The 20397-nt window shown below is 37.0% G+C and overlaps 1 protein-coding gene across 1 annotated transcript in view; it reads right to left on the reverse strand.

Annotated features, from left to right (window-relative positions):
- SAMD13 (sterile alpha motif domain containing 13) overlaps positions 1-18599 on the reverse strand; it is a 37114-nt gene extending 18515 nt beyond the window's left edge. The window contains exons 1-3 of the mRNA XM_064587536.1: positions 18491-18599; positions 17253-17318; positions 15988-16072 (exon numbers count right to left, since the gene is read on the reverse strand). Of these exons, the coding sequence (XP_064443606.1) occupies positions 15988-16072; positions 17253-17318; positions 18491-18599 (260 nt within the window). The remainder of the gene's footprint in view (positions 1-15987; positions 16073-17252; positions 17319-18490) is intronic.
- Between the last annotated feature and the right edge of the window lie 1798 nt (positions 18600-20397).

A 20397-nucleotide genomic window follows, 5' to 3' on the forward strand; every position in this document is an offset into this window, starting at 1 on the left:
ACTCAGATGGCACTTCCAGGTTTAGTTAAATACACTGAATTTTGGGTACCATCTACATCCAAGCAGAGATTTAATGTGGGACTGAGTCTGATACTCAAAGCAGATGAATGGGCTGGAGGTACACATTTGGGAGATAGAATTTTTAGTTAGTAACTGAAATCTTGGGAGAGGGTGAGAAGAAAATTTGGCCTAGAACTAAGCATGGGCGGGAGGTTCAACATGCTAGTGAAAGTTGAAAGGATTCATGTTACTTTTAATGGAAATGAAATTGCCCAGACTCCGAGGATTCCTGAAAACCTTCAAACATCCAAAAGTCAAGGGACTAGCTGTATCTCTGCCTCACCGCCAGCATAACGTTTTGCTTGTAGTAGGAACTTAAAATATTTGATTAAAAAACAAAACTTCTATCCTAACTCAAGACAAGAGAACCTTTAATCAATGGCACACGGGGTCAATGATTTATCAACACAACATTTAATTGAAAGGCAATGCTGACTAGCTAATAGTGTTTTCCCTTTGGAGCTTAGAGACTGTGAATCTATAAACACTGCATGCCCATGCACACATGCACTCATATATATGCAGGCTTACTATACACACACACACAACTTCTTACCATTTAACAGGTAATATACAGCGGGGAAAAACTACTTTCACCCTAACATTGCCAAATATTAACTATGTATTTTAAAGTCAAAGTTAAATGAGTTTTTAAAAATTATCCACATGCTGGGATTTTTTCCATCATCCCATTAACATAGGCGATCATGAGCTGACACTGGGCAGTTCCTTTAAGATACCATTTTCCTTCTCTCCCTTGCTTAAGGTGGGTTTGAAGAATGTTTAGAAAGGAGTTCATTGTTCTAACAAGTCTTTTAAGTTTCCTAATCAGCTCACTTCTAGCAGTGAGCAGAGAGTCTCATCGGATATACTTTTAAGTGCCCCAGAAAACATCTGAATTCACTCTCCTTGTGGCTGACTTCAATTAACTGCCTTTCCTCATAAAGAATAGCTATCTAATTGTAATAACAAAGTATGTACCTTGTAATTTTAGGATAGGAGGTTTTCCTGATTCTTATTCTGCTGGGATATGACATCATCACTTCCACAATTGTGAACTGTTCTTGAGAATTAGCAATGTGGCAGAGAACAAAGATGTTACAATACTGCTGACAGTGTAGCATGAGGAAGAGGAGCAATGGAAAACCAGGCACGCTCTCATATTTAGGGTAAGGAGACCCATGCAGAAGAAACGAGGAGCATGAAACCAATCAGTGCATTTAGTGATTGATCCACCCTAAGTTTAGGCTTGAGAGCAAAAAAACGCCAAATAATGTAGAAGACAAATCACAGTGTTAGACTACTCACAACCCGAGAGGAGAAACCTGCCTATCTTCATCTCTTAAGCTCTCCGGCACCTAGCGCGGGGCTCAGGTGCACTGTTGATGAACAGCAAAGCTCTGTTATGTCAGTGGACTAAGAACCAGAGAGTATGTAGAGTCTACAATATGCTTTTCATACATTTCCTATTATCAGCCTCCTAACTCCTTGTCAACTGCCTATTGTAACCTGTATTTAGGAAAACTAAGGCTCAGAAAGGTTAAGAAACTCACCCCAAACCACACAGTAGATAAAGCCAGGATTGGATTCCATATATGCTTGCTTCCAAATCTATGCTTTTCCACTCAACTCCTTGATACAACAAATATTTACTTCAAGCCTACCAACTTCTCAGTCCAGGGCTAGATGCAGGGTTACGAGGATAGGAATGCATAGTCCTTGCCCTCAAAGAGCTAGCAATCTGGTGAGGGAAGCAGACATGTAAACAGCTACCTCTAAGTAATACTCGAACTGAGGGCTGCACAAGTGTTACTGAGGATGCACCCGCTGGAGGGCGCAGAAGGTTCTGCCTGATAGGACACCTCAGGATCTTTAACAGCGATTTTGAAAGGCATCTATTGCTTCAAACACATCCTAAATTAGGCCTTGAGGGGGGATGCCTTGCAGAGGCAGGGACATGCAGGCACATGTCACTTCAAGGTTGTTTATGATAAAGTATGATGAATAATTTCACTGGGGTTCCAGTGGTTTTGGTAACAGTTTTAAGGAGACAACTGACGATGATCAAGGGCAACATGAAAGTGGGAGCTGGGGGTAGGGGTGGAGTGCCGAGGCCACATGAAATTATGAGTACATTTCAGAGGATGGATTTAAGTGTCACCCTTCCCCACTGGGAAAGCCATACGTCTCCAAAAGGACTGCTATTTGTAACCAAACTGAGACACTTTGTTGCCTTTTATTTTTTATTTTTTTTTAATTTTTTTAAAGATTTTATTTATTTGAGAGAGAGAGAATGAGAGAGAGAGCACATGAGAGGGGGGAGGGTCAGAGGGAGAAGCAGACTCCCTGCCGATCAGGGAGCCGGATGCGGGACTCGATCCAGGGACTCCAGGATCATGACCTGAGCCGAAGGCAGTCGCCTAACCAACTGAGCCACCCAGGCGCCCACTTTGTTGCCTTTTAAATGGACCATTCTCTCCAAATCTTTTCTTATAACTTGTGCATGTCAAATTCCAGAAGGAATTTAAATGGCACTGTTCAAAACACCTCCCAGATGGTGGTTCCCATTGTGGCTGCTAATTTTGCACCAATGAAATGAGATGGCAGATATAAAATGATAATCTATTATCATTTGATACTTGTTACTCACTATCATCATAGCAAAAATGTTTCTTAAAATATGCTATATAAAGATGATAAATTCATGAATATTTTTCCAGGTATGGGATCTATATATATATAGTATTTTAACTTATTACAAAAAATTAGCAAGAAATGAAGGGCAGAATTTATCTATGATCCCGTCACTTAATCAAACCAATGTTTCCATTTAACCCAGTCACCATTTAGTCCCTGTGCATATGGGTTAAGTACATCGTATTATTGATAAAAATTATATCATGCATGGATAATTCACACTGGGAAACAATTATCCCTTAATTAAACAATCACCTCATTTCTAAAGAGAGCTAGAGACATAATAATTGGGACAGAAATGCAATAAATAACAAATTTGGCAGGTACATGCAGATGGAGACCTTATTGTGAGTGTTTTTCATGTTGACATACTGTAATTTTAAGCGCTGGCAGCAGAAGTCTCCATTTCCTCTTTACACATTAGTGAAGGCAGGTGGAACATAGTTGAAACCCTTTCTCAGAACCTAGCACGTGTATAGTTTTTAGTACTCATGATATTCTAGATTCTGAGGGTTGATCAGACCAAAAGGAAACTGTGGATAAATATAATCCACATGAGATTTCAAAAACCCCATTATACTCATTAATTGCATTTCTGCTTTAAAGTTCACAGCAAAAGTTATTTTAGACACTAGTTAATATATTATAGTGATATATTTATTACATTACTCTTTTTATTAAGGTAATTCTCAATGTTACTTATGTTTCCACTCAGAAATGCATTCTAATTTTGTAGTGCCTTGATCTTTATAACTTATTTTCAAAATTAAATTAAACTACTCTTTGCCCATCTTAGAACAGCCTTTGGTTAAAAGCAATATAATTCTGATTGTAATAAATTGATATTGATTTTTTTTTTTTTTTTGCCTATGCCATATCTAACAATGAAGCAATTAAATGAGCTTTAGTTTTATCTCTATTCCTTTCTTCCTCTCCCTTCAACCAAACTAGCAGGATTCTGGCTAAAAGGCAGGCCTAAAAAGAGAAAAGATGATTCAAGGTTTCTTGACAGTACATTTTTCATTTTTTAATACTCTGATAAATAAGAGTTGACTGCATTTAGCTGCAGCATACTCAAGCAATGAAAGCACTGAAAAAGCAAATAATTCTTCAAGCCTTCTGTATATTTCAAATTCTTTAGCTTGGCATTCACAAATTTGATTCAAACATAACTTTCCAGGCTTATTTCCCATTCTAAGTTTGTACTGAAATCCAACTGGGCAACATCCTGGATTTTCCCATATCCACAGCTTGGTTATGCTGTTCAGAGCTCTGTTGGTTAAGCTTCCAAAGATCAAACCCTACTCATTTTTAAAAGGTACTGGTTAAAAGTCCTGTTCCTGATATGCCCAATCTTTTGTTCCAAACATTAATTAATTTTAATCTGCTTACTATAAGCCAGGCACCTGATGAGCCATGGGAACTCATCGTCTAGCGAAGGGGAAAATCTCAACTCAGCTAAATGATGAAAAAGGTTATGGTTATGTGTCTCCCCTGTCTTATTCCAAAAAGTGGTTAAGGAGCAGGAGGAGTTGAGAGATGGAGGAAGGAGAGCAGAGAAGAGTCACTATGGCAAGGTGAGTCAGGCTGTGCTAGGTACTTAGAGAGGCTTCGGAGCTCTGAATCAGAAGAAACACCAGGAGCAGGTCCCAGGGACAGACAGGACATCTTCCTGTATTTCTTTCCTCTGTAATAGATACCTTCCTTCAGGCTGATGGCTCTCCTCTGAAATCATATGGCACTCTGTCTTTGACATATCTCTGCTGATAATGTCTCCCCAGCACTCCAGCCCATCTTTCTGAAAACAAGGGATGTCTCTAACTGCCTCTTTCCCTACCTGTTCTCAACTTTGTAGTACAAAAAAAGACCTCTGAACAAGTGTAAATAAGGACACTCCTCTCAAGAGGATTCAACGAATTAATTTTTTATTCACTATGAGATCCAAGTCATGCCAAAATTCAGGCTAAACACAAACATGCGTATATTTCATATCCCAATCAAAACTAAAGACAACTGTGCAAACGCCATCTGGAGAGCTTTCCCTCCCTGCTCTGAGCCACAGCACAATGGTCACTATTCCAAAGGACTTAGGTGTGGCTTTATTGCTTAGACAAACTCGGTTTTCCTTCTGTAGGGATATCAGTAGCGTGCCAGAAACTACGTAGAAAACAGCAACCATTCAGGGCTGCTAATGTATAAAACATATATAATGCATGTTTACGAATTTTGCTGGATTTGATGAAACTCCTGTTGTTTTCATGTTTTGAATGATATGCTTGGCTGACTCTATGGTCTTATGCATTTTACTCTTTCAAAATGTACACTTCTTTAAGGTAGTCATTTGCAATGGACATAACGGTACAAATCAAAACAATAAACAGACTTAATTCTTAAGTTATCATTTAAGGGAATAATGAAATATTTATCATAAGGCCATATGACAAAAGTGAATTGTGCCCCCACCCCAACCAATTTGTCTGGTGAAATCCTACCCCTTGATGTGATTGCATTTAGAGACAGGGCTTTTAGGAAATAGGACAATTAAGGTTAAATGAGGTCGTAAGGGTGTGATCCTAATCCAATATGATTGGTGGTCTTATAAGAGCCAGCATGCACATACTGCAGGAAGTCCGTGTAAAGACCTAGTGAGAATGTGACCATCTACAAGCCAGAAAGACAGCTCTTATGAGGAACCGAATCTGCTGGTACCTTGATCTTGGACTTCCCCGTTTCCAAAATTGTGAGTAATAAATTTCTGTTGTCTAAACCACCCAGTCTATGGTATTTTGTTATGGCTGCCTGAGCCAATACAGTATATATCAGAGCGAACAGATTACTATAAAATATTAAGGAATAAATTTTACCTCCACTAAGAAAAAGAAAACTGTACCAGTTACAAGTATCACCTTTAACTCCTATATATCTTCTGCATTCAAGAAACCATATAGCACCCTAACTTATCCTACCAAACATATCTGCAGAAGAGTTATAACATCAGATTCTGATTAGAAAGGTTATTTTTCAAGTTTGAATTATGGACTCAGTTTACCTCCCCTCCCCTCCTATTCTTTTCTTCTTCTTCTTCCCTCCCTTCCCTCCCTCCCTCCCTCCCTCCCTCCCTCCCTCCCTCCCTCCCTCCCTTCCTTCCTTCCTTCCTTCCTTCCTTCCTTCCTTCCTTCCTTCCTTCCTTCATCCCTTCCTTCCTTCATCCCTTCCTCCCTCCCTCCCTTCTTTCTTTCCTAACAAACCACTAAGAGGCATTTGGTATTTAGCCACTTAAAATGTTTTGGGAGTTTTATTTCCCTTGATTTTAGTATAGAGATTTACCATCATGATCACCTGCCTGTTCCAGATTGTTGTTCCCTGAAAAGAACAGCATGGTGGGAACCATCATTCATTGCATTCAGGTAGAGTCAAGCAGTGTGGTTGTGGGTCTGGGAAAGGTGGACAGAACAGATGAGAGGGGCCTGATGGGGAGAGAGTACCTGGGAACTACCTAGCAGCTGGATACAATTCCCTCACTGCTTTCAAATAACATCTGTCTAAGGACTGCTGATTATTTACGCAGTACCACAAAAGGACAGGAGTAGGAGTAAATGAGCAAAAGCTGAAACCCAGTGATCAGACACACAATTATTTCTATCAGTTTCCTCTTCTTCCTTCGCTAAGGAGCTAGGCAAGGGTTCCAGGCAAATAACCAAGTACCCTATATCCCATGAAGTTCTTTATTTAACCCTAGATGTGACTGCTTCCCTTAGAGATGGAGACCTGAATGGTGGATTGCTGTACCCATAAGCATTGTTAGATTTTTTTTAATGAGGTTAAATAATAATAGCCATTGTTATTGCTGTTATATGAAAAGTCTCTGATAATTCTATAATAAGGTCAGCATTTTGAAATTCTAACAATGCTAATAATAATTTCTAATTCTACCTTAATATTTTACTTCTACCATTCACCTGCTAACCCTCTAAAATACACATGGGCAAAAACTTAATGCTTAGCTTAATAGTTACTACAGTTAAAAAAAAATAGTTACTACAGTTAACAGTCTCTCAAAAGTTAGTTTTACACTATTAAAGCAAGTTAAAAATTTTATAGCACCTGTTACAAAGAAAAGTATCATATTACTTAGTTCCAAAATTTAAAAAAAAAGTCTTTCTTCAAATGAAACCATACACTGAGTGCAAAGGCAGAGGATATGGTGAGCTATGGATGCAAAAAAAAGACATGACATTAATAAGAAACAGCTTCTTTTGAAAGTCCTGGGGCACCTGGGTGGCTCAGTCAGTTAAGCATCTGCCTTCAGCTCAGGTCATGATCCCGGGGTCCTGGGATCGAGCCATGCATCGGGCTCCCTGCTCAGCGGGGAGTCTGCTTCTCCCTCTGCTCCTCCCCGCATTAGTGCTCTCCCTTTCTCTCTCTCTCAAATAAATAAATAAAATCTTAAAAAAAGAAAGAAAGAACGAAAGTCCTTACTAAACATTGCTACTGTGAGTTTTCTATTGCAGTAGAACTTCCCCACTGAGGGGTGAGGGGCATGGTGGTAGTAGAGAAATAAACTGCTTCCTGTTGAAAAGCTGCTAACTTATTATAAGCATCTATTGTGTGGGAGCATTGGTTCCTCCTCTATCCTAGAAGAAAATGAAAGAAGGAAAAAAAAGTCCCACTGTTGAAAAAGGGAGGAAGACTAAGTGAATAGCAAATAAATAAATAAATAAATAAATAAATAAAATATACATATATCTGACATTGAATACTTGTGATTTGTACAGATAGGCACATACATGTAAAATACCTAGAATTTTTTTTTTAGAATTTAGTAAAAATTCTAACATTGATCTAACATATCCAAACATAGATCAATGATAAGAGTGTCATGTAACAAGGTTTATGATTAATCCAAAATCTGTGCATCTACAATCCACAAAAACAGAATACTATAATCCCACTTGTTCAATAAAAGCTTATTTTATGTGTCCTTTGAATATATGTGTACATTCTTGTGTGTGTATGTATGTGTATATTCTTGAATACATGGGTACATTCTTGTATGACTACGTGTATACCTATGGATACAGAAAGTATTTGTATACAAACTGTCTACAGGGATATAGTCCAAACTATTAAAATGGCTCCCTCTTAGTTATTTAGTTAGTTATTTTTGAACTTAATAAACACCCATGAACCCATGAGGCAAAATAAAAGTTAGGATCTTGACAATAACTACATCTCTTCCCCCTCATTCCCCTGACCTGAGGTAATCATCATCCTGTTTCATATTCATGTAACCTTTCTCCTGGTACAGGTGTGAGAGATCTTCACCTGGTTATATACCTATGCAATATGGTAACCACTAGTCCCAGGAGGCTATCAGGCATTTTATATTTGACTGAGGAACTGAATTATTAATTGTATTCAATTTTTATTAGTTTAAATGTAAAAATTTGAACAGGTATAAAATACATTTCTGTTAAACACACCCCACTGTTTTGGTGTGAGAACATTTCACTTTTACTGCTGCATCACCTAGGCTAATTTGTTGAAGTTTTTCTATGAGATGCATGTGTCCTCTCTAGTATTACACATAAACACATGGCCAATCTAGTTGGTATCAACTGATTGATTCAGTTCAAATTATGTTTTCCTACATACCCATGTAACACGGTAATGGGTTTGAAGTAGACAGCTCAAGTTATAGGAATCTCTTTGTATGTCATAAGTGGTTATTAAGTTGACATTCTTAACTATTTTTTTTTAAAGATTTTATTTATTTATTTGAGAGAGAGAGAATGAGAGAGAACACCTGAGAGGGGATAGGGTCAGAGGACAAAGCAGACTCCCTGCCGAGCAGGAAGTCCGATGTGGGACTCGATCCCGGGATTCCAGGATCATGACCTGAGCTGAAGGCAGTCGCTTAACCAACTGAGCCACCCAGGCGCCCAATTCTTAACTATTTTAATAAATATTTTTTAGTTAAAATAAGTATGGATAAATTTTAAAGTTTAAAAAGGTAGCATACTACTGATGCAGAATTGAGAGGAGTTGCAGAAACTAGCACTAGAACCAGAACAGTAAAGAAAAAAGGAGGCTGGAAAAAAAAAAGAAAAAAGGAGGCTGGCTGAAAGTATATTGGAAATTTCATGATGAATAGCAATTGCAATTTGCTGGAGCAGAGCAAAAGGAAAAAAGCTGTTTGTTGTGTAAAAAAATGGTAAATATAATAAAATGGACAGTATTAAGAAACATTTTCAGTGAACATATAGTAAATTTGGTAACTTTCTTCTCAACAATCAAAAAAGAATTAATGACATTAGCCACTTGAATTCATAATTAGATGTCCAACAAAACGTTTTGAAGTGATTTCAAACAGAATCTGAGCTTATAAATTTGTATAGCTATAAATGGCTTGGATTCTTGCACAAAAAAGAAAACAATTTTTCCATAGACATCTGGTTATATTCAGTTTTCTTAGGATATTATGAGAAAAGACTAAAAAGGTACTTCACAAAAAGTGAAAGATTTTTCAGTTAAGCCACCCAACAACTGCCTGAAGAAGACAAAATCTTTTAACAATATCTAAGATCAACTGGTTCAAAATTTGAAAAGCACAATTACTTTTCTTTAGCTTTAGATGAATAATGCAACATAAAAGACATTGCTCAATTAATACTTGAAGTATGCTTTGTCTCAAAAAACCTCCAAATTTATGAAGACATTGTCAATTTATGGCCCGAAAAAATTGAACTCAGACTTTAAATATTTTTAAATCTTTTACACCTGTCAAAGAAGAATTTTAGCTAGATACGAAAAAATTAAATTCTATTCTGATGGATGGTATTTCAGCCACATTAGCTAAAATAATCTGGATTTAATTTAATTCTAAAACAACTGACTGTTTCCTTTATTGCTTTACTCCACTGTATGATATTCATATTCAGTTTTTTAAAGCAGACTCTTGAAATGTCATGGATACCATTGTTAAATCATTCATTATATATTTAAAATGCTATGGATCAATGCCAGATAATGGAATTGTGAAAAAAAAAATAGAACACAAGGAGTATAATGATGTGTATTCTTTGCCAATGCTTGTTGGATAAGTCCTAAAGAATTTTACAAAGAGCTACTGTATTGTTCCAATTCAAGATTTTATTAAAGCAAATGATTGCTTGCCAAATTTTCAATGAAGATCAAGAAATGGCACAGTATATTATATCTTTTCATTGATATCACACTACATGTGAATGAACTAAATTTATACCTCCAAAAAAAAAAAAAAGAAAAGCTAATTTGTGACCCAGCCAAATAGGCATAAAATTTGAAATTGAAACTTGTCAGAGTATGCAATAGAACAATAGTAGTATACAATGAAATTTTACATTTTTCTTACATAAATCAACTTTAAGAAAAATTTGAAAAATGATATATTGACATTGATAACCTTACAGTTGCTTATAAATTTATACACCACCACTTTGAATTCAGTGTTAATTATACTGAGTTGGTATAAGTTTTAGTAAATTTATTTAACTTGGGCAGACATTTTGAAACTGATATGCATTTGTTTCAAAGTCAAATCAAATCTTCTAAAAAAGAAGAACCAGTTGTGTCAATGTATTGGCATATAATATAAAAATAATTTTTGGTACTTGATTCATTTATTAGAACTTTTAACTTTGGAATTACTTGGGTATGTGATTCTACCATTTTTTCAACTGTAAATCTTATGAAATCTAACACAGATCAAATATTTCCAGTGAAAATTTTATATCCAAATTGAGATATAAAGCACAAAATACACACTGGATTTAGAAAATTTAGTACAAAACATGTAAAATACCTCTTTAATAAATATGGTTTTTACCTCCCAGAGCTTTAGTTTTCTCACCTGTAAAATGAGAATAATAACAAATACCTCAAAATATGGTTGTGAGGATTGACAAGTCTCACACAAAAGTACTAAACATATGAAGGGACTTCATAAACAGTAGCCTTGCAAAACTAAAGCTCTGATCAGAAGTATGTGGCCAGTGAATAAGAGTTATTATCCTAGACTTCTTTGGAAATGACCCTTTGTGACAGTACTTTCCCTAGTAAAGCAACTATATTTTCCATGCCTGGAAATAAAATGAAAGCAAAACAAGCCCCAGTTTTGGCAGATCTCAGAAACAGCCATAAGAGCCTATGTTTTGTGCCTTTTGAGATTCTATTATAATCTAACTCTGCACTGTCTGTTAGGCTAGCCACTAGTCATTTGTGGCTGTATTAATTAACTGGAACTTCTGTTTATGGTCAAGATGGAGTAACGAGGCCCAGATTTATCCTTCTGCCTAAATAATTAAAAAAGTAGAAAAAAATATATGAAAGAATGGCACTCAAGACATTGGACATTTCCATTCAAGGGATGGAAAACAAGCAAAATAAGCTCTATTCACTTACTGCCTGAAGAAAGAGTTTAGAGTCCTGAAGACTAGAGAGGAGAGAGCTCGCAGCACAAAAACTCTGGAGATCTGCAGAGGCCTCCCTCAAGTCCTCAGCAGAGCACTGATTATCACATACATGTGAGGAAACTGAGTCTGGGGAAAGAACCACCCCAAATATTTAGAAAGCAAAATTCTCAGGGATCATGCAGGGATGGGAAAAGTGCTTGTTTCCAACTGCCAGAGAGGAAAGCCTCATAATTCATGAGAATTGGCTAGAGTATGGAGAGGGGTCTTGCCTCGGTAAGAGGGGAAAAATACCCTTAGACTAAATGCAGCCCTAGTCCTGCCTAACAAAACTTAAAAGCAAGACGTAATAGGATCAAATTGTTTCCAAGTAACCTAATTGCATCCAGCATACAGATCAGGGATACTTATAATTCCTATAAAATATCCAGCACCTGACAAGGTAAAATTCACAATATCTGACACTCAATCAAAAATTACCAGGTATGAAAAGTAGTAAAAAATACAACTCATTCTCACTGAGAAATCAGTCAACTGAAGTGGACTGAGAAATGATAGAATTAGTAGACAGGGACACTGAAACAGTTACAATGACTGTACTTCACATGTTCAGAAGCAAGAGGAAATACTGAATATTTTAAATAGAGATATCAAGGTATAAAAATAAACCCAAGTTGAACTTCTATAGATGAAAACTATATTGTCTGAAATGGAAAACATACTGAGTGGGATTAACAATAGATTATACATTTCAGAAGGAAAGATTAGTGACCTTGAAGGCAAAATAATAGAAACTATCTAAAATGAAACACAGAGAAAAAAGAATGAAAAAAAACCTAGGGCATTAATGAATTCTGGCACAATATCAAGTGATCAAATACAACATAATTGGAGTCACCAAACGAGGAGTGAGGGAAACAAAAAACAAAAACTAAGTCCATTGAGCCAAAAAACAAAACAAAACTCCAAGCACAAGAAAGATAAAGAAAACTATACCAAGTCTCATAATCAAATTGCTTTAAAATCAATGATAAAGAAAAACATCTTAAAAGCAGACAAAAAAGAGACACATTATATATAGAAAACCAAAGATAGGAAAAAGATTAAATGTTTTCCCTTACAGAAACAAAACTAGTTTGCCTAACCTCACCATTTCTATGCAACTTGTTAGTGGAGGTCCTATTCTGTGCAATAAGGCTGGTAAAAGAAGTAAAATATATTCATATTGGGAAGGACAAAGTAAGATTGTCTTTACTCACAAGACACATTTATGGTTTTTTTTAAAAGATTTTATTTATTTATTTATTTATTTGACAGAGAGATAACAGGAGAGCACAAGTAGGGGTAGTGGCAGAAGGAGAGGGATAAGCAGGCTTTCTGCTAAGCAGGGAACTTGATGCAGGGGTCCATCCTAGGAGCCTAAGAAGATTACCTGAGCCAAAGGCAGATGCTTAACCAACTGAGCCACCCAGGCGCCCCCATGATTATCTATGTTAAATATCTAATGAAATCTACCAAAAATCTACTAGAATAAATGAGTTTATCAAATTTGTAGAATATGAGGTAAATATGCAAAAATCAATTGTATTTCTTTATACTATCAACAAACAATTGGATATTAAAATTTAAAAAGCAATACAATTTATAATAACATGAAATTATAAAATTATGTCGGGATATATTTGAAAAGATGTGCAGGACCTACAGATGGAAAACTACAAAATATCACTGAGAAAAATTACAGAAGACCTAAGTAAATGGAGAAAAATACTGTGTTAATGGGTTGGAAGACACAATATTGTTAAGAGATCAATTCTCCCTAAGTTGATCTATAATTCAGCACAATGCCATCAAAGCACCAGCAGGTGTTTTTTTGTAGAAATTGACAAACTGATTCTAAAAATCATTTGGAAATGCAAAGAACCTAGGAGAGACAAAACAAGTCTGAAAAAGAACAAAGTTAAATAGATAACCCTACTTGATTTCAAGATTTGCTATACAGCTATAGTTATAAAAACTATGTCATATTCACATAAATACAAACAAAATTATGAATGGAATAAAAAAGTCCAGAAATAGATCCATACATATATAATCAATTATTTTTCAACCAAGTTGCAGGAACATTTCAACAAATGGGGCTGGAACAAATGGATATTCATAGGCAACCCCCCCCCCCCCAGCCAACAACAGAAACTAATTTAATTCTTATCTCACAGCATACACAAAAATTAACTCAAAAATCACAGTCCCAAATCTAAGAAAATGTAAATCTTTGTGAACTTAAGTTAGGCAAATATTTCTTAGACATGACAATAAAAGCACTATTCGTGGTGCACCTGGGTGGCTTAGTCGGTTAAGCATCTGACTCTTGATTTTGGCTCAGGTCATGATCTCAGGGTCATGAGATCAAGCCCCATGTTGGGTGATTGTGGGCTTGGAGCCGGCTTAAGATTCTCTCTCCTTCTCATTCTGCCCCTCCCCCACCCTGCTGTGCATGCTCTTGTATAAATAAATAAATCTTAAAAAAAAATAAACATTCATAAAATAAAAAATTAATAAACTAGAGATCATTGAAATTAAAAATTCCTACATTTTGAGAGACACTGTAGAGAGAATGAAAAGAAAAGTCACATGCTACTAGAAAATATTTTCAAATCATGTATATAAGGGACTTGTATCCAGAATATATGAAAATTGTCTACAAAATAATATATAAATAACTAGCCCAAGAAAAAGATGGGCAAAAGATTTGGACCATATTTTACTTAAGAAAGATGTATGGATGGCAAATAAGCACATGAAAAGATGCTCAACATCTTTAGTCATCAGGGAAATGAAAATGCAAACTATAGCTAATATAATATCAAATATGAAAAAGACTGATCATACCGAGTTCATGAGGATATAGAACAACTGGAATGTTTACACATTGCTGGTGGGAATGTAAAATGACAACCAGTTGAGAAAACAGTTTGTAAGTTTCTTAAAAGTTAAATATACACCTTCCAGATAGCCCAGCCATTCCATTCCTATATATCCAAGAAAAATGAAAGCATATGTCCACACATAGACCTGTACACAAATGGTAAAAGCAGCTTTATTTGTAATACCTAAAAAATGGAAACAACCCAAATGTCTACCAGCAAGTAGATGGATAAACAGTGAACAAACCGTTGTATATCCACACAATGAAATATTACCCAGTAATAAAAAGTAATGAACTATTGATAGACACTATAACATGGGTGAATCCTAAATTAATTATGCTGGGTAAAATAAACCACACCCCCACACTTCCCTCAAAAGAGTACATTCTTAATAATTCCATTTATATAAAATTGTAGAAAAAGTAAACTACTCTATAGTGACAGATAGCATATCAGTGGTTGCCTGGGGATATGATGGCAGGGAAGGACAGGAGGGAGAGATTATAAAGGGTTATGAGGAAATTTGGGGGGTTATCTTAATTGTGGTAATGGTTCCACGGGTGTGTACAAATATCAAAACTTACAAATTTTATACTTTAAACACATGCAGTTTATTATATGTCAATTATATTTCAACAAAGCTGTTAACTTTTAAAATTGCTTAAAATTAAAAGTTCAATTAATCAGTTTACACTAGTCACATTTCAAATTTTAAACAGCCAGTGGCTACCATTTTGGATAGCGCAAGTGAAGAACATATCCATCACTGTTCAAAGTACTACTTACTGGAAAGCACTGATCTAACTCATACGGGGGCGGGGGGGGGGGGGGAAGTGCATCTGTTTCTTTTATTTCTCCTACATTCACCTACCATAAACTTCAAGAACGGGATAAGCATGCCAGCATGGCACTGATATATATACATTACAGGAGAATCTTTAAAAGCAGTTTTATTAAGTTTACCTTAATGTAACTTTTCTGTGAAACAAAATATACCCTCTACTCACAAACATGTAGCACACTGTTTCCTCATTTAGATATCATAACTTTTATGGATTATATTTAATTAGTTTTCTCCAAAGCTCAAATTGAGGGCAGTTTTAAACTAAATGACATGGAAAAATGGAAGATAACACTCTCTTGGAACTTACTTTCTCCTGGTAGTCACAGTAGTTATAGCTTCAAAATAACATCTAAATAGGGATATACATATTTTTCATATACTCACAGATATCTTATGAGTTACCCTGAAATATGTAGCATGTTTCAGAATATGCTATATAATGCAACTAAATATTCCTTTTTAAAAGAATCAAGCATATAACTCACAACAAAGTTTCAAATGTGAGAACAGACATGAAAACAGAACACTATGTTATGTACTGAAATGTTTCACATTCAAGGATCAGTTCATAAAATTAGTAGGACAGAGTTGTTCAACTTCATATTCTAACTAAAGCTTTTTTCTTTCCTTTACTACAGGTCTCAGTTTTGATAGAGGTGGTTTTATTTAAAAGGACTGGAATTCTGTTCTGCCCCCACCCTTGTAGCCTATGGACTTGGAAGGCAGAGTCTGTTTGCTCAGTGTTTTGTTTCAATATACAGAATGCGGGGCTGAGATCCTCCACCGTCCCTGTTCCAAAGCCTGACACCCTAACCCTTTATGTACAGTTTGATGCCTGAGTCATCTCTGTCTTAGAAATGGAATAAAGAAAAAGGCAACTGGGGTTGGGGGGATGCAAAATCACCCCTAAACAGTGTATTGTAGTAGATAAGCAAGAAGTATAAAAATAGAAACCAAGTCCCTCTGTTGTTTGCAGAAGCAGAACTCACAAGCCAGTTTCACTTACTTTTTTACACCGACAGAGCCATTTTCCTTGTTTTCCATGTCAACAGATAGCATGGGAAGGCTGCAGGGTTCCTTTACTTCAGCAACTAATCAATAAGGGAGAAAAGCTTGTGTTTAATTCTTAGAAAGTGAGAGAAGAATATATATTCTGAATCGGAAACCCCGTAATGGTCCCTTTTAGAGCTTCACACCAGTTCACGTATGTTTGTTTAAACATCCAGTTCCCTCGGCGATTGGAGAGATGTGATTAAACCTAAAGAACTGGAGGAGATGGATTGGGGTGTTTTCATCTGTACTGGCACTCCCTGCCTTGACAATAAGCATTTGCAAATGAAATTGAATCCTCGTTCAAAACAAGTGCTGTGTGAACTGGCACAGCTTCCCCTGGGTGCCAAGCTCTCACTTAAGACACTGCAACTCATAAATGAGTCAAAGTCGAGAAAAACAATCCCCCTTTTCCTGCCCCTTCAGACCACGGGCTATGATTTCTTTTTCTTTTTTTTAATTGCATTTTTTTTTTTGTCCACTCACAAACCTTCTATTTTTTCATTGCAATGCAAAAGAGCACTGAAAGCTTTTGTCAGCAAGTATTCCCCTACCTCACATATTCTCAACGAAAGCCTTAAAGCCTCTCTGTGAGATGGCCATGCTGTGGTAAAGCTGGAAGCTCACAAAAATGTCAGATAGCCCTTAGCACAGAAAGGTGGTGCTGGTGTGTGTGTGTGTGTGTGTGTGTGTGTGTGTGTGTGTAAGAGAGGGGAGGCAGCTCATTAGATTTAGGTAAAAATCACCAAAACATCCAAGGAGATATAGTAGCATCCATCACTTTGTCTTTTTGTTTAGTAGGATGAGAACAGTAAAAAAAATTAAAACCCTCCACAATTAATATGCAATTAGCAAGATGAAAAAGCTATGAACAAAACTGCTTTAAAAAAACTAGTTCTGAAATGTGCTTGTTCTACAGCCGAAGCCATAAATTAAATACATTTCCTCTCAGATTATACTTCGGCACTCTTTCTCTAGGGATTACTCTGACATGACAAGTGCATCATTTAGTATAGTCACAAGATTTTATCACTGCTCGAGAAGTAGATGATTAACAAATAATACTGTTAAGTGTGGGATAATCTTCACTCCTGATACGTACACATACATACACACACGTGCACGCACACACACACACACTCACAAACTTCCAGTTGCTAAACCACTTAGATCATTCATAGAGAAATCCAACATTTAATTTACATATAGATATTAACATACATTCACACACCGTTACAGAGTAGACAGAAGATAGTGCTGCAGCTCCATGCCAAAAGAATGATTTCACTTCAGTTGGAAACTGTTACACATTCACCATTTTCTAAGCATCTCAGAAAAAAAACAAAACACTCACAATGATACTCTGTAACACCATCCTACATTGCTTATTATTATTATTATTATTATTTTCTTTTTTGTGGAAGAGTAAAAAGAAAACCTACCTAGAAGCAACTAATACATGTCATTTTTTATAGGCTTATCAAGAACAGCCAAAGAAACCCCAATGTTTTCTTTCACAAAGTAGGCTGGCAAAGGAATTCAATAAGGAGGTACAATTTGACACAGTGAAATAAAACCAGGCTGGCTCTCAGCCAACATGACGTTAGGAATCACACACAAGCTGCACCAACTGCCTTCTGGTTCATGGCTGACTTTTTAAAGCTACAGTGTGCCTGTTCACTTTTGCTAACTACCTTCAGCACAATTAGTGGAAGTGAATGAATCAGGAGTCCAAGAACCGCAGAATTCTCCCTGCACCTGTCTTGTAAAGAAAAACAAGCGGTATCAATAGCCTCTTATTTTCTCCCTCCCCTGCGTTGTTGCTGCATGATAGATTCTTGCTGTTGTTCTGAAGAGGAATGTCATGTTTTGAAAACTATTTTTCTCCCCCATGGGAGAAAAAAACAAGAGAAAATAAAAGAACCCAGCACTATTGGCTATAACCAGTGAATACTCAGAAGCTGCAGTCCTGTGTTACTCTTTCTTCCTAACAGAGACTCATGGACAAAGTTCCCAGGGCTGGTTTTTTGTTTTTTGTTTTTTAAGTAATCTCTTTAAGAATAAGGAAAGCACTGCCCAGCAGAAAATCCTTTTCTTCATTATGCAGGAAGTAACATATTTCAGAGGATGCAAAGTGGATGACCAGATCTTTTGAGAACACCTACATTCTTTTCTTTTGGCATTCAACCTACCAGATGAAGTCAGCCAAAATTCAAAATGAAACAAATCTCATTCTACAAAAACAATTAGTTCTGGGAGTTTTAATCTTAACTGTTTATCCCAGTTGCACACAAAGCATTATTCAACAAATTTACCTAACACTATCTATGAGCACCAGGTTCTATATTAGTTACATATGAAAAAGAAGATACTATGCCAACCCCCAAACATAGTTTCTCCTACCATTCAGGAAATGGGAAGGTGGCATAGAGAGTACTAGGCATGATCTTTTAAGTTACCCTGGTCAATGTCACAGTTCCCTTGCTTGGCTGGGAACCACGGCTGAAGGGAAACATTCCCATTCCACAAATAGGCCATAGATACACAGGAAACATGCATAGCTGTCATCGAAATGAACAACAATCAATATTTGGACACTTTTAGGGTCAAGATGTCAACTAAACCAAGATAGGGCAGAGAATACAGGTTCCCAAGAAGGATCCTAGAAAAAAAAAAAAAACCACCTTTGCTATATGACTGCGTAGAGTTCAGGAAGAATTGAGGAGAAAGCGGCAGGTCTCCCTTTTCTTTAGTAATTTTTAAGGGCCCTAGAAGAAGATCAGAAACTATAATCTAAATTTGCAACCTGAATTTCAAAGTCAAAATTTCTTTCCCTTATTCATTCCAAGAATATTAGAAATGTTCAACTTCATGAAAGATCATCATTGATAAAGATTTCAAATGCTCTCTCTACCCAACTTCACCATTGCTCCTTTGAAAAAGCAAACAATAATTTAGGGACAAATTCTAAAAATAATAATAACAACACCAACAATAATTTGGGGACAAATCCTAAGTGTTAATTTATTTTTGAGGACCATTTTTTGAGTCTGGTCAAAAAGGTAAGTCTTATCACCATGGATGAAAATGATGAACTCTTCTGGAGATAGAGAGCCCTTTCACCAACAGATTTCATAATGTTTTGGGACTTGATCTGAAATTGCTGAAATGTGCTCCAACTAAATTCAAATGGGTTGGGCTGTGAGTCCTGGGGGGGAAAGGGGGGTTTGGGAAAGGTGTCTCAACAGCACTGTCATGCCATTGCTCAGAACAAAATCAGTTCAGCTCTGAATCTTGGAAGGAGAGGCAAAGAAAATGTAGTTACACCTGACTTTTCCTTAGACACCCCTACAGTAGGAAGGTTTCTGTGAAGTTTCTCCAAGATTTTCTTCCTACGCATAGAGGACATCTTCTCTCTCCCCTGCTGTGATCAAAAGTTTGCTTGTTAGATAATGGTAAGGGTTTCAGAAGGTGATGTAGGAAATCAATCCCATTTTATGGAAGAAAAACAAAAAGGAGTCAAGAAAGCATTCTGAATTCTAACAACAGCAGGTTTCACTTATCTAGTTTCTAACTGTGGAATAAATTGACATTTGTGGGTATAAGTATATATACTAGTACTCACCCACTTCCTCCTCACTCTCTCCAACAAACTGATTTAACCCTCTGCTAATAAAAACAGTGTGTATGCATGTATGTTGTATATGGTATGTGTATGTAGCCTTGTAGCATAAACGAAGTGTGTGTATGTATGTTTATGTGATGAATGTAATGTGCATGCTGTGTGTAATGTGTATGCTCTGTGTTTGTGGCTTGTGTAGAGTGTGTAGTGTGCAGAGTGTGTTTTTATGGGCGCGTGTGTGTAGTGTGTTAAGTGTAGGGTGAGAGAGAGGCAGACAAACAAGATCTTCTGATCCAGGATATTATGGAATGTGTTAGAATAACTTGGAAGATCCTCGTGTTGGGATTCTGAAGCAGAACTTTCAGGCACACTTGGGAATGGGCTCAAGAGGGGAGATGAGTCAGCAAGGGTGGGAAACCGGTGCCTCCGATCGGGCTTCTTTTATTGATCAGCACTCATTCCCCCCACCCCAGCCCCCACCCCGGGACCCAGCGCTGTCCCAAAGGAACCACTCGCCCTGCCTCCCGTCAAGGAATCGGCCCGCAGGAGTGTCCAGCCCACATCGCAGAGTGCAGACCTGGGTCCACGTGGCTGCAGAAGAAATCTCGACAAGTCGCCGGAGGGCAGGGCCAAGCTCACCGCGTCCCTAAGGGCGTCTCGGGGGAGAGGGAGGAGCGGCCTGGAGAGCGAGCGGTGGGACAAGACTGAGGGCAGGAGAGGGGACGCCAGGAAGCCTCTTGGCAG

Source organism: Mirounga angustirostris, unplaced genomic scaffold, assembly GCF_029215605.1.
Source record: "Mirounga angustirostris isolate CCGP_5_RB_7025 unplaced genomic scaffold, mMirAng1.0.hap1 SCAF_4, whole genome shotgun sequence".
NCBI classification, from domain to species: Eukaryota; Metazoa; Chordata; class Mammalia; order Carnivora; family Phocidae; genus Mirounga; species Mirounga angustirostris.